The 15,933-nt window shown below is 25.5% G+C and overlaps 1 protein-coding gene across 11 annotated transcripts in view; it reads right to left on the bottom strand.

Moving 5' to 3' along the window:
- Positions 1-15,933, bottom strand: part of Arms (Ankyrin repeat-rich membrane spanning) — a 127,347-nt gene that overhangs the window by 7,618 nt on the left and 103,796 nt on the right. For all 11 annotated transcript variants that reach the window (XM_075312634.1, XM_075312644.1, XM_075312636.1 and 8 more), the window contains one exon: positions 12,872-12,980. In XM_075312634.1, coding sequence (XP_075168749.1) covers positions 12,872-12,980 — 109 coding nt within the window. The remainder of the gene's footprint in view (positions 1-12,871; positions 12,981-15,933) is intronic.

Here is a 15,933-nt window from a genome sequence, read left to right as displayed (position 1 = left end):
ATGAAATATTTTTAGATATAGACCAATCAGGAGATGAGTTATCATATCACGAATGTCTATGCAATTAGACCTATTCAGATGTAATCATATTAAATTAAATTCCTCACGATTAATGTTAAATTGTCCAAATGAATGAAAATGAAAGTATCCCAAAAGCCAATAATAAATACATATAGATATATTAAACAATCGATTAAACATTCAAATTAAAAATATTATATACATACATATAGTAGGGTTATGTAACAAATATATTTAAAAATAACCAGAAAAACGCCAAAAATTGTTAATTTTTTGTTTGTTTGCTTGCATTAAAAGAATAGTTTTTATTTCCATTATTAACCTTACATAAATAATATAGAATATATGCTTTTTTATATATATATAATATGTATTATATATGGATGTTCTTGTGGTTTTTAATTATTACTAGTTAGTTAAATAATTGTTGCTCAATGTGTTAATTGTTTTTTTTTTTTTTGTTTTTAATGATTTACATGCTTTTTTTTGGGTTTTTTTGATGTTCTCAAATATATATTTCTATGATTTTCTTTTTGTATTTTCTTTGATTATTGCTTTACTATACTAATAGTTTATATATTTATTAAGTTTTTTCTTTCATCTATGATTTCGTTATAACTAATATAATTAGGTGTTAGTAACATTACAGTACAGCATTTTATATATCGAAAAAAAAGCTTCATTAAATTAACAAACATTTATGGAGAATGATTTTTCGATATGTAGTCATCGGCATTGATCTGTTCCCAAAACTGTATAATATTCAACTATTTTATAAGCTGTTATATTCAACTGTTATATTAGTTGTTATACTTCGTTTTTGGTTTTGTTTATAAATGTGGTGGGCTTAAGAGTTTTTTTATTTGTTGTTTTCGTTTTTTTTTTGTTGCGTTTCAGGGAGCAGAACATATTTTGTTTGTGATATTGATTATTTGGTGTTTTTTTAAATTATTAAAAATATATTAAATTAATATAAGCTCGAAGCAACATTTATATGTAAATTCAAACAAACAAAAAAAATAAATAAAATAGTAAATAATACTGAATATTTGAATATAAAGCAAAAAAAGCCTTAAGCCACATGATATATTTTATAAATGTTGCAAATAATTCTTGTAATTGAATTTGTTTTTCAGTAAGGCTTTAGCATAAAATGAGAATTTTTTTTCTATTTCATTAAACACTTAACACATTTCCAATGTATATGGATGACTTTAGGAGGAGACAACATGTTTTTTTTTGTGTATCACATTTTGAGAATATTTTGCGCTTTTTTCGGATTGCCTACACATGGTGGGTGTGTTAATAAAACTTTATATTTTTTTTATATAAGTAATAGATGTTTAATAAAAAAATAGAATTTAATTAATAAAAAATTGGCTTAAATATTTGCTACATACACCAAAAGGGAAAAAAAGTAATTTTTAACAAAATCGACTTTGTTTTACATTTTTTTCTTCAAGAACTAAGAAACCCGAATTTATGAGAAGGGTTGCAACGATTTTCTTAAATCTTTTTTGATTTGTTAAAAAAAAAAAATCTACGTCCAAAGAAAATCTCATTTGCCTAAAATTTTGTTCGTCAGAAAAACTTTTTTTTAAGTGTACGGAAAGATAAAAAAGACTAAATATCCCTGCAAAAAAAGCAACGGCAAGCGAACATATTCTTTTTGGATCCGAAAGTGGTTCAAAATTGGCGCAGAAGCGATGAATTTAACATGCACTTGTCATAGGACGGATGTCCACCATTTCAACATCCGTTGCACTGAATATGCATCACTTCTTAAGGTACACATAAAAAAAATTTTTTCTGATTCAATCACGAAATTAATTGATCCAATTAATTTTTAATTGAAATGTCTTCAATCACAGAAATGATAGTATCAATTAAAAAACTAATTGAAGGTCAATTAAAAAGTTAATTGATCCAATTAAAAAATTAATTGATACTATTATTTTTGTGATTGTTTTTTTTCAATTAAAAAATTTGTTGAATCAATTAAATTTTTAATTGAATATTTTTTAAAACTCAATTAAAATTTTAATTGGAAAATTTTTCGTGAAATTTTTTTGTGTGTATGATTCGAATTCAGTGTTTTGGATGTGAATTAAGAAATTTTGTGATATTTTGAGGAATAAATAGTTTTTAAAATTTTCTATGATTTTTAATGCAATCTAACGCTTGCCTGAAACGATTGACCTCAAAAATTTTCAAAAATTCGCAAATTTTTTAGACTGGATGGATTTAGCATTTTTTTCGACATAATTCAAAAAAAATTTGAATTATTTTATTAATCCTTACTCTGTTTTTAACCTATTTAAAACAAAAAATGTTAAAATTGCCATTAACAATTATGAAAAAGGCGAGTTAAAAAAATTGAATTAACAGAATTTCCTGAGTAGTTAAAATAAAGAACATCTTTGGGAGGACATTTTTGGAAGTGCTTTTAAAGTTGTTTAAAGTACTTCCAATTTTTTTTTTGCTGGAATGGGCTTGTCATATACTGAAAAAACAGTGAACCCACTATGAAACAAATTTTTCGTTAATTTTAGAAAATTTAGAAAATTTTAACTAAACAGTATTACAATGGTTGACATCATGCCGATATCACAAATGTATGTAAATATTTTTCGACAAATTCAAGAAAATTTATTAGACATAATTAATTTGTACATATTATTTTAATACGAGCACATTGGGCATGAAAGATTGAGGAATTTATTGATTATGAAGCTATTGAAAAGAAAACGCCAGATACCAATCCAAAAGCCTAACTAGATATAGGTTAGGTTAGGTGGCAGCCCGATGTATCAGGCTCACTTAGACTATTCAGTCCATTGTGATACCACATTGGTGAACTTCTCTCTTATCACTGAGTGCTGCCCGATTCCATGTTAAGCTCAATGATAAGGGACCTCCTTTTTATAGCCGGGTCCGAACGGCGTTCTACATTGCAGTGAAACCACTTAGAGAAGCTTTGAAGCACTCAGAAATGTCACCAGCATTACTGAGGTAGGATAATCCACCGCTGAAAACTTTTTTGTGTTCGGTCGAAACAGGAATCGAACCCACGACCTTGTGTATGCAAGGCGGGCATGCTAACCATTGCACCACGATGGCTCCCCTAACCTAACCTTGTAGAGGTTACAAAGAGGTCGATGACATTGTTGCCAGTACTTGTCAGGCTCTTGTCACTAAATTTGGATGCTTTCGTCCCCAAGAATCCTCAATTTTTATTAAAATTCTTTACAATTTTTTTTTCGACGTATTTCACTTACCCAGCAAAAAAATTTGGAAGTTCTTCCAAAGGCACACCTTTAAAAGCACTTCCGGAAGATGCACTCCCAATGATGTTCTTTATTTAGACTACCCAGGAAGTTATCTTAATTCAATTTTTTATAACTTGGGTTTTTCATACTTTTAATGGGTAATTTTAACTTTTTTTATTTCAAATAGGTTAAAAACAGGGTAAGAAATTATAAAATGGTACAAATCATTTAAATAATGTCGACAAAAATGCTAAATCCAATCTGGAAAAATTGTGAGTTTTTGAAAATATTTGACGTCAAATGTTTCCGACAAGCGTTAGAATCCATTAAAAATTAAAAAAAAAAAAAAATATAAAAAAATATTTATTTGACAAAATATCACAGAATTTTTTAATTTACATGCAAAATGATGAATTCGGATCACACCTAAAGAAGTGATGCAAATTCAGTGCAACGGCTGTTGAAATGGTGGACTTCCATCCTATGACAAGGCCATGTTAAATTCATCGCTTCTGCGTCAATTTTGCACCACTTCCGGATCCAACAAGAACATCTTCATTACTTTTTTGGCGACGCTTTTTTTGCTGGGTTATTTCACTTGTTAAAAAACCCAGCAAAAAAAGCGTCGCCGAAAAAGTAATGAAAATATTCTTTTTGGATCCGGAAGTGGTGCAAAATTGACGCAGAAACGATGAAATTAACATGGGCTTGTCATAGGACGGAAGTCCTCCATTTCAACAGCCGTTGCACTGAATTTGCATCACATTTTTAGGTGTAAGCCGAATTCAATGTTTTGGGTGTAAATTAAAAAAATCTGTGATATTTTGTCAAATAAATAATTTTTATAATTTTTTTATAATTTTTAATGGATTCTAACGCTTATCGGAAACATTTTACCTCAAATATTTTCAAAAATATAAAATTTTTTCAGATTGGATTTAGCATTTTTGTCGACAAAATTTAAATGGTTTGTACTATTTTATGAATTCTTACTCTGTTTTTAACCTATTTGAAACAAAAAAAAAGTTAAAATTATCCATTAAAAGTATGAAAAAAGCAAGTTATAAAAAATGTAATTAAAAGAACTTCCTGGGTAGTTAAAATAAAGAACATCATTGGAGTGCATCTTCTGGAAGTGCTTTTAAAGTTGTGCCTTTGGAAGAACTTCCAAATTTTTTTGCTGGGAAGTTTTGAAGTTTGAAGGAAAAAAATTGGAGTTCAAAATTGCAAAAAATTTACGAATTTTAAGAAATTCTGAACTATTTTGTATAATTTTTTCCTCTGTTTTAGTTAATTTATTTAAAAAAGATATTAAAGTCATGGAAACTTGTTTAAAACGTTATTCCATGAACTAAAAGAGAATTAAATTGACTTTAATGAAATATAGTGTTCACTTTTTTTTGGAGTGTAATCGATAAACTGCCTCAACTGTTGGTGCCCGGTCTCAATTTCTACGGCCTTCTTGACTTTAGTCCTACTCTCTCTAATATTTTCGTTGTCCTTCCGACAGTTCCATTAACAAAGTGGGTTCCCTTGGCTACTTCTCCAAATGCTAAACTGTTCTGATGTTAATGATTTACGAATGGCCTACTAAAAATATTTAATAAATTTATTTGAAATATGAATTTACAAAACCGTTCACTTGAAGAACATAATGTTGTTTTTTTTTTTTTTTGTTTTCTAGAAATTGAACGGTCATTCTTTTTTTATCATCGTAGTAAATACGTTCATGTCTTTTTTTGTGTTCAATTTAATCTAATTTCGATATTCCTAAAAGTTGTTGTATTGTGTAACCACTAGCTGCTATTGATTTTATCATTTAACAATATCATCTTCAGATTTATTGAAGTTTTGCATACAAATAAAAATGCACTTCCACTTTCTATGTATTAATTAATTAAGAAAACACTTCTGTTTCCACAATAAGGGAAAGCAAGCCCACCAAAGTAAATTAATAAATAGTTGCATCATGTCCTCTGTATGTTTGCAGAAATATTAAATTGAATTGTGTAATGATACGAAGACAAGTTTTCAATTTGAAATTGAAGAAAATATTTCAAAGTTACGGAAGGAGAAATAAAAAAAAACGTTATTTCCAATAAGTATTCAAATAAATAATTATTCCACCCATCACAGAAATCAAATTCACATAATGTCCAGCATAAAAAAAATAGTAAAACAATTAAGGCAACTATAGTTTAAAATGGCTCATAAAAAAATCAATTTCCACACAGTGTTCTTTTGGCGACTTTGTTCTGACGAAGATATCTAATCGAATATCATATTTTATTTTATATATGGTTTAAAATACCGTTTTACCAACATGTAATGTTGAACACACAGAAGTGGTTGCCATGTTATGCTCATATGACATGAGACTATCTGAAGCAATGAAATGGATGGCTCTAGACAATTTGCAAATGAACCTAAACCAATTCCAATATTGTTTCATTGGTTAAACCTTTACCAGCAAACAATTTTGGAAGTCATTTATCTTCTGGACTTAATCACGCCTGTTCTGGAACTCATCGCACCACACAACACACATTGTTCACACTTCTCAAAAAATTAGTTGTTCTGACTCACACGTGAGAACACACTTTTCTTCTTCAGACTTTTGATTTTTTCTATTTTCCTAAAATTAGAGGCATTTCAGAACCACAAATAACTGTGCTGAATATGTTGCGTATCGGTCCATGTTTTGGTGTAGATTAATCTCCCAATTTTTATTGGATTTGCCTTAAAATTAATATCTACAGGTATTTAACTCCCCAAATTGATGTGCCGAATACGGTGTGTCTCGGTCAGGGTTGCCATTTTGTTCCGATCGAACCAAAATTGGACCAAAGAATTATTAATTTTTAATTTTGGTCTGATGGTCGTACCATTTTTGATTTGGATCCATTTTCGTCAAATCGGTATTTTTCCAAAATTTTCTATAGAAAGAAAATTTTGACAAAATTTTTTATAGAAATAAAATTTTGACAAAAATTTTTATAGAAATAAAATTTTCTCAAAATTTTATTTTTATAGAAAAATTCGTCAAAATTGTATTTCTATAGAAAATTTTGTCAAACTTGTATTTTTATATCTATAGAGGATATTGCCACATTGTAATTCTAAAAAATTTTGTCAAAATTGTATTTTTACAGAAAAATTTTTCAAAATTGTATTTCTATAGAAAATTTGCTAAAAAATTATATCTATAGAAAATTTTGTCAAAATTTTATTACTTTTGTCAAAATTGTATTTCTATTGAAAATTTTGCCAACATTTTATAGAAAATTCTGTCAATATTTTATTCCTATAGAAAATTTTGTCAAAATTTTATTTCTATAGAAAATTTTGTCAAAATGTTATTTCTATAGAAAATTTTGTCAAAATGTTATTTCTATAGAAAATTTTGTCAAAATTGTATTTCTATAGAAAAGTTTGTCAAAATTTATTTCTATAGAACATTTTTGGCAAAATTTTATGTCTATCGAAAATTTTAGCAAAATTTTATTCCTATACAAATTTTGCTCAAAATTTTATTTCTATAGAAAATTTCTTCAAAATTTTATTTCTACAAAAAATTTGGCAAAATTTGTGTGTCTCCATTTTGTTCCGATCGGACCAAAATTGGACCAAAGAATTATTAATTTTTAATTTTGGTCTGATGGTCGTACCATTTTTGATTTGGATCCATTTTCGTCAAATCGGTATTTTTCCAAAATTTTCTATAGAAATAAAATTTTGGCAAAATTTTCTATAGAAATAAAATTTTGACAAAATTTTTTTTTTAGAAATAAAATTTTGACAAAATTTTAATAAATTTTTCTACAGAAATAAAATTTTGACAAAATATTCTAATAAACTAAAATTTTAATAAATTTTTCTACAGAAATAAAATTTTGACAAAAATTTTCTATAGAAATAAGATTTTGACAAAAATTTCTATAGAAATCAAAGTTTGACACAATTTTCTATAGAAATAAATTTTTGACAAAGTTTTCTACAGAAACAAAATTTTGACAAAATTTTCTATAGAAATAACATTTTGACAAAATTTTCTTTAGAAAAAAATTATTGCCAAAATTTTAATTAGACATACAAATTTTACAAAATTTTCTTTAGAAATAAAATTTTGAAAAAAATTTCAATAGAAATAAAAATTTGACAAAATTTTATATCGAAGTAAAGTTTTGGAAAAATGATATTAATTTAATTTGGGAAAAAATGGTCCTCTGGTACGAATTTTGGTCCAAATCAGTCCAAAAATACCAAATTATTGCTAATCGCCTGTTTTCAAGTCCTTTAGATAGGGGGAAGCTCTGATAAAATTAATAAATAATAAACGGCAAATAAATGTTCAATATGGCACACTAAGACTGTCTTACTGTTGTTTTTACATATAAATTCTACTGTATACATATATGTATGCATGTATATCTGTACAAATATGTTAATTATGTGTATATCAACTACTAGGACCTTTTCTAATGTAATGTACCTTATAAATAAAATCTTTTTTTATGTGGAATTCCTGTTTTGCCTTTTTGTTAATGTTATATCGATTTTTATGTCTTTTTTTTTAATATGATTTTTTATACTATATGTAATAGTTTACTGATTCTTAAATTTACCCAGAAAGTAAGGAGTAAATTGTGGTTACCGATTGAAAGTCAATTGGATGATTTTATTCTACATTAAAGTCAATTAGTCGATTTTGACCAACCACATAGAAGATTATTAGAAACCAGAGAATGAAGCCGACGAGTCGCGCCGCCGACATTTAAGTGTGTAAATATACCATAAAAAGAAGTCATCCGGTGTCAAGCACGGTGCAAAAATAATATACCAAAATTTGAAGAAAATTTTAACATTTTATAAAAAAAAATTCTATAGAAAATTTCGTCAAAATTTTATTTCTATAGAATTTTTTTTCACAATTTTATTTCTATAAAAAATTTTGTCAAAATTTTATTTCTATAGAAAACTTTGTCAAAATTGTATTTTTATAGAAAATTTCGTCAAAATTGTATTTCTATAGAAAATTTTGTCAAAATATTATTTCTATAGAAAAGTTTGTCAAAATTTTATTTCTATATTAAATTTTTGGCAAAATTTTATGTCTGTAGAAAATTTTAGCAAAATATTATTCCTATAAAAATTTTGCTCAAAATTTTATTTCTATAGAAAATTTCTTCAAAATTTTATTTCTACAGAAAATTTGGCAAAATTGTATTTTTATAGAAAATTTTGTCAAAATTGTATTTCTATTGAAAATTTTGTCAAAATTTTATTTATATAGAAAATGTTGGTAAAATTTAATTACTATAGAAAATTTTGTCAAAAAAAAATTTTTTCAAAATTTTATTTCTATAGAATTTGAACAAAATCAAAATTTTATTTCTATAGAAAATTTTGTCAAAATTTTATTTTTATAGAAAATTTCGTCAAAATTGTATTTCTATAGAAAATTTTGTCAAACTTGTATTTTTATAGGAAATTTGGTCAACATCTTATTTTTATAGTAAAATTTTGTCAAAATTTTATTTTTATAGAAAAAAATATCTATAGATATCATTTTGGTTCTAAAAAATTTTGTCAAAATTGTATTTTTACAGAAAATTTTGTCAAAATTGTATTTCTATAGAAAATTTGCTAACAAAATTTTATTTCTATAGAAAATTTTGTCAAAATTTTATTACTTTTGTCAAAATTGTATTTCTATTGAAAATTTTGCCAACATTTTATAGAAAATTCTGTCAAAATTTTATATCTATAGAAAATTTTGTCACTATTTTATTCCTATAGAAAATTTTGTCAAAATTTTATGTCTATAGAAAATTTTGTCAAAATGTTATTTCTATAGAAAACTTTGTCAAAATTTTATTTCTGTAGAAAAGTTTGTCAAAATTTTATTTCTATAGAACATTTTTGCCAAAATTTTATGTCTATAGAAAATGTTAGCAAAATTTTATTCCTATACAAATTTTGCTCAAAATTTTATTTCTATAGAAAATTTCTTCAAAATTTTTTATTTCTACAGAAAATGTGGCAAAATTGTATTTCTATAAAAAATTTTGTCAAAATTGTATTTTTATTGAAAATTTTGTCAAAATTATATTTCTATAGAAAATGTTGGTAAAATCTAATTTCTATAGAAAATTTTGCCAAAAAAAAATTCAACATTTTATTTCTATAGAATTTGAACAAAATCAAAATTTTATTTCTATAGAAAATTTTGTCAAAATTTTATTTTTATAGAAAATTTCGTCAAAATTGTATTTCTATAGAAAATTTTGTCGAACTTGTATTTTTATAGGAAATTTGGTCAACATTTTATTTTTATAGTAAAAAAATATCTATAGAGGATATTGCCACATTGTGATTCTAAAAATTTTTGTCAAAATTGTATTTGTACAGAAAATTTTGTCAAAATTGTATTTCTATAGAAAATTTGCTAAAAAATTTTATTTCTATAGAAAATTTTGTCAAGATTTTATTACTTTTGTCAAAATTTTATTTCTATTGAAAATTTTGCCAACATTTTATAGAAAATTCTGTCAAAATTTTATATCTATAGAAAATTTTGTCAATATTTTATTCCTATAAAATAAGTTTTGTCAAAATTTTATTTCTATAGAAAAGTTCGTCAAAATTTTATTTCTATACAAATTTTGCTCAAAATTTTATTTCTATAGAAAATTTCTTCAAAGTTTTATTTCTACAGAAAATTTGGCAAAAATGTATTTTTATAGAAATTTTGTCAAAATTGTATTTTTATTGAAAATTTTGTCAAAATTGTATTTTTATTGAAAATTTTGTCAAAATTTTATTTCTATAGAAAATGTTGGTAAAATCTAATTTCTATAGAAAATTTTGTCAAAATTTTATTTTTATAGAAAATTTCGTCAAAATTGTATTTCTATAGAAAATTTTGTCAAACTTGTATTTTTATAGGAAATTTGGTCAACATTTTATTTTTATAGTAAAATTTTGTCAAAATTTAATTTTTATAGAAAAAAAAAATATATCTATAGAGGATATTGCCACAATGTGATTCTAAAAAATTTTGTCAAAATTGTACTTTTACAGAAAATTTTGTCAAAATTGTATTTTTATAGAAAATTTGCTAAAAATTTTATTTCTATAGAAAATTTTGTCAAAATTTTATTACTTTTGTCAAAATTGTATTTCTGTTGAAAATTTTACCAACATTTTATAGAAAATTCTGTCAAAATCTTATATCTATAGAAAATTTTGTCAATATTTTATTCCTATAGAAAATTTTGTCAAAATGTTATTTCTATAGAAAATTTTATTTCTATAGAAAAGTTTGTCAAAATTTTATTTCTATAGAACCTTTTTGGCAAAATTTTATGTCTATAGAAAATTTTAGCAAAATTTTACAAAATTTTATTTCTATACAAATTTTGCTCAACATTTTATTTCTATAGAAAATTTCTTCAAAATTTTATTTCTACAGAAAATTTGGCAAAATTGTATTTTTATAGAAAATTTTGTCAAAATTGTATTTCTATTGAAAATTTTGTCAAAATTTTATTTATATAGAAAATGTTGGTAAAATTTAATTACTATAGAAAGTTTTGTCAAAAAAAAATTTTTTCGAAATTTTATTTCTATAGAATTTGAACAAAATCAAAATTTTATTTCTATAGAAAATTTTGTCAAAATTTTATTTTTATAGAAAATTTCGTCAAAATTGTATTTCTATAGAAAATTTTGTCAAACTTGTATTTTTATAGGAAATTTGGTCAACATTTTATTTTTATAGTAAAATTTTTTCAAAATTTATTTTTATAGACAAAAATAGCTATAGAGGATATTGCCAAATTGTGATTCTAAATAATTTTGTCAAAATTGTATTTTTACAGAAAATTTTGCCAAATTGTATTTCTATAGAAAATTTGCTAAAAAATTTTATTTCTATAGAAAATTTTGTCAAAATTTTATTACTTTTGTCAAAATTGTATTTCTATTGAAAATTTTGCCAACATTTTATAGACAATTCTGTCAAAATTTTATTTCTGTAGAAAATGTTGGCAAAATTTTATTTCTATAGAAAATTTTGGCAAAAGTTTATTTCTATAGAAAAATTTGTAAAAATTTTATTTCTATAGAAAATCTTGTCAAAATTGTATTTCTACAGAAAATTTTGTCAACATTTTATTCCTACAGAAAATTTTGTCAAAATTTTATTTCTATAGAAAAGTTTGTCCAAATTCTATTTCTATACAACATTTTGTCAAAATTTTATTTCTGTAGAAAATTTTGGCAAAATTTTATGGCTACAGAAAATTTTGACAAAATTTTATGTCTGTAGAAAATTTTAGCAAAATTTTATTGCTATAGAAAATTTGCTCAAAATTTTATTTCTATAGAAAATTTTGGCAAAATTTTTTTTCTATAGAAAATTTTGGAAAAATTTTATTTCTATAGAAAATTTTGCCAAAAAAAAATTGTCAAAATTTTATTTCTATAGAATTTTGACAAAATAGCGGCTCGGTTACTGATATTTTAATAAATAATTTACTTACGACGAGTAAATAATTATGTCGGCTCAGCCCCCGCCAACAAAAACGGGTCGACTTCATTCTCTGTTACAAACATTAATCTTCGTAAAATCGATGTTCGATTTGAGTAGATTTTTTGCAACATTACTCGTATAATATATAAATTTAAAAAGTTAAATTTGAATGCTAACTTTAAAATTTGTTTTCAAAATCAAATAGTTTTAAATTTTCTATTAAAAATTTATATCGAAATACATATCGAACTCATATTTCCTGGGTTTATTTACTATTTTCTTAATTGAATATTTGTCCATTTAATTTCTCTGTATATATAATAAAGATAGGTTCTTGACTCTATATAAAGATTTCCGAAACAATTAGATAGGCGAACAAAAAATGTAGAAATTTTTCATCACAATTGAAACCAACCCTTACCCAACCAATTTAAATTCTATAATTTTGTATCATCGACCAGATGATGTGTGACATTATCGCCACCATTCTCATTGGGTATAACCACTACAGTGGGTACACCGCCAACACCTGTATTTGCCGATATGGTAGGTGAACGGGGTTGAGGTGTCAATGAACCCACCAAGAGATCATCACCCAATGAAGGATGGCGACTACGAATGCCAACACCATCACCTATGATAGCCTGGCGTAAATTATTGGAACTCAAGACTAAATTAATACCACCACCACCGCCACCTCCTCCTCCTCCAATAATACCATTACTACTATTACTATTATTGGCTATGCCATTACCCATTTGTAGGCCACCCGATAAGCTATGCAGTGAATGTGAACTAACGCTGCGATTATAATCGCCAGTGGTCAGTTTATGTTGCATTTGATGATGATTTTGTTGCGCTTGTGAATTGGGGGAAGTTGTTGGATTATAATGATTATTAATATTAATATTGTTGTTGTTGCTCTGGGCAATGTGATATGGTAATAAATTGTTATTGAATTTTTGCTCATCGGAGGGCGAACCAAATTCCGATGATTCTCGTATGGGTGCTAAATGCAGTTGTGCAGCTGCAGCAATCATCTCACCTGTGGGCATGCCCGAGGGGCTAGGTCTTTCACTGCTGGCCACATCTTCGAAGGCATCCTCATTTAGTGTCTGTAGAGCACCACAAATCATTTGTTCCTCCAATGTAACCTGTAAAAAGACAAGGTAACCGATTACTATAATCCATAAAATCCTAAAGCGAAAAAGAATTGGTAGAGTTTCAAAATTATTTTTGTTAAGTAAAAAAACGGAATCAATCAAATCACACTAATTACATTGAAAATAACAACAACAATAGTAGTAGCAGTAGTAGTTGGTTTTTTGTCTTTTTTTAGAGGTAAGTTTTATTTTTAAAAGATTATTTGGATATAGAAAAAATCTACTGAAAATTAAATAGAAATGTAATTAAGTTTATTTTTAATACATTTAGTTTCATTATTGTTTATTTTTTATTATATTTTTTTATTAGAAAATAAACTTGTATTGCTTGCAAATAACATTTCGTTTTTATTTAAGACATTAAAAACTAAATAATAGGTTGTTTTTCACAACGTTAAAGTCATAGCAACATTTAGAAATGTAATGAAATTTCAAGATGTAAACGACAAAATGATGAAAAGGGTAATAAAAAGTTATCCAAAAACATTAAAATTAAAATATGTACTCGCAAAAAAAAAGTAAAACGTTTGGAAACGTTCTTTTGTCACATTTTTTGTGTCCCTGAGAAAAAGTTCAAACTTTTATCACCAATAAAATTTGTTTATCATACAATTTTTTGCGTAAATAAATACATTATTGTTAAAGTTGATTTAGTCTACATTTAACGCTGTTCTTTTCTGCAGAAGTATCTACAAGTTGTATTTGGAGCATCGTTTATAAAACACGTTTGCCCCTAAAGTAGCTTTTTATAACGAAATTCCTTTAGCTGTGCTTACACAGAAAAAAATTTCACAAAAATTTTTCCAATTAAAATCTTAATTGAGTTTTAAAAAATATTCAATTAAAAATTTAATTGATTTAACAAATTTTTTAATTGAAACAAAAATCAATCACACAAATTAATAGTATCAATTAATTTTTTAGTTGGATCAATTAATTTTTTAATTGAATGTCAATTAATTTTTTAATGGATATTATCATTATTTGATTGAAGACATTTCAATTAAAAAATTAATTGGATCAATTAATTTCGTGATTGAATCAGAAAAATTTTTTTTGTGTATGTGTGAATTACCCACTGGTCTATAAATAGGCATGCTTGGCTGCGTACATTACTCATTTACTTGTGGGTGTGTTGGTGAAAATAAGAACCATAGGGTCCGAATTCATATCCTCTGAACGCCGTACGTTCATCAACCAAAAGAAAGCCAGCGGGGACGGCTCCAGAGAATACATAGATCAGCGATTTAGTGAGCTCCCGTCCCCCTCCCATGTTCATGTTACCCAGAGGGGGTTCCGGGACATCATCAGCACAGCAGTCGATCGCTTTATATCTGCTGGTCGAATTGCCCTGGTGAGGACCAACTTCCCAGCAGAAGCGGCGGGACTCGTAGACGAGCGTATCGACAGTCTTCGAAACGGTCAGACTTGCCAGACTATTCGAGGACAACGAGAACACGTTCATACGGACAAGCATGTGGATGAAATTTTATTTCCATTGACAAAATTTAGAAAATTTTATTTCTATAGAACATTTTGTCAAAATTTTATTTCTATAGAATTTTTTTTTTTTCAAAAGTTTATTTCCATAGAAAATTTTATCAACATTTTATTTCCATATAAAATTTTGTCAAAGTTTTATTTCCATAGAAAATTTTGTCAAAATTTTATTTCTGTAAACAATGTTGTCAAAATTTCATTTCTAGAGAAAAAAATTTTGTCATAAAATTTTGACCATAGAAAATTTTGTCAAAATTAGAAAAATTTACCAATCTTTGATTTCTATAGAAATCTTTGTAATTTTTTTTCTATAGAAATGTTTGTCAACATTTTATTTTCATAAAAAATTTTGCCAAAATTAGAAAATTGTGTCATAATTTTATTTCTATAGAAAATTTGGTCAAAATTAGGAAATTCTATAGAAATCTTTGTCATTTTTTTTCTATAGAAATTTTTGTAAAATTTTTATTTCTATAGAAATTTTTGTCAACATTTTCATAAAAAATTTTGTCAAAATTAGAAAATTGTGTCAAAATTTTATATCTATAGCAAATTGTGCCAAAAATTTTTTTCTATAGAAAATTTTGTCAAAATTTTATTTCTATAGAAACTTTTGTCAAAATTTTATTTCTATAGAAAATTTTGTAAAAATTTTATTTCTATAGAAAAATTTGTCAAAATTTTATTTCTATTAAAAAATTTGTCAAAATTTTATTTCTATTAAAAATTTTGTCAAAATTTTATTTCTATTAAAAATTTTGTCAAAATTTTATTTCTATCGAAAATTTTGCCAAAATTTGATTTCTATAAAAAATTTTGTCAAAATTTTTGTCAAAATTAGAAAATTGTGTCAAAATTTTATTTCTATAGAAAATTTTGATCATAGAAAATTTTGTCAAATTTGGATTTCTATAGAAATCTTTGTAATTTTTTTTCTATAGAAATTTTTGTCAACATTTTATTTTTATTCATGTTACAACTTACAATAGCTCATGCGAGATTCAATTCCATGCCAATATCTAGACACGGACTGAAATAGAACAAGTAAGGAAAGTCGGACAGGGCCGACTGTATTATACCCGTCACCACTGCGTAGACTAAAAGTTTTGCCAATTGCGATGTGTAGGGATATGACTACCAAATGGATAAATCATAATTGAAATTATGTGTAACATGAGGGTATTGAGATCATATTTGCCAAATCGGAAATACGTTTATATAGGAGCTATAAGATATAGTTTAACGGATTTGAACAAAAGTTGGCACACGTTGCCAAGATATTAATTGTACCTTCAGTGCAAAATTTCAAGTAAATCGGAATGAAGTTTTGGCTACCGGTGGTCATATGATTGTAAATTGGGCGTAATTCAAAATTAGAAAATTGTGTCATACTTTTTCTATAGAAAATTTTGTCAAAATTTTATTTCTATAGAAAATTTTGTCA

This window comes from Haematobia irritans, chromosome 5 (genome assembly GCF_050003625.1).
Source record: "Haematobia irritans isolate KBUSLIRL chromosome 5, ASM5000362v1, whole genome shotgun sequence".
In the NCBI taxonomy this organism is placed as follows: Eukaryota; Metazoa; Arthropoda; class Insecta; order Diptera; family Muscidae; genus Haematobia; species Haematobia irritans.
The sequence above is the reverse complement of the archived record's forward strand: the minus strand, read 5'-3'. Positions and strand labels throughout refer to the sequence as shown.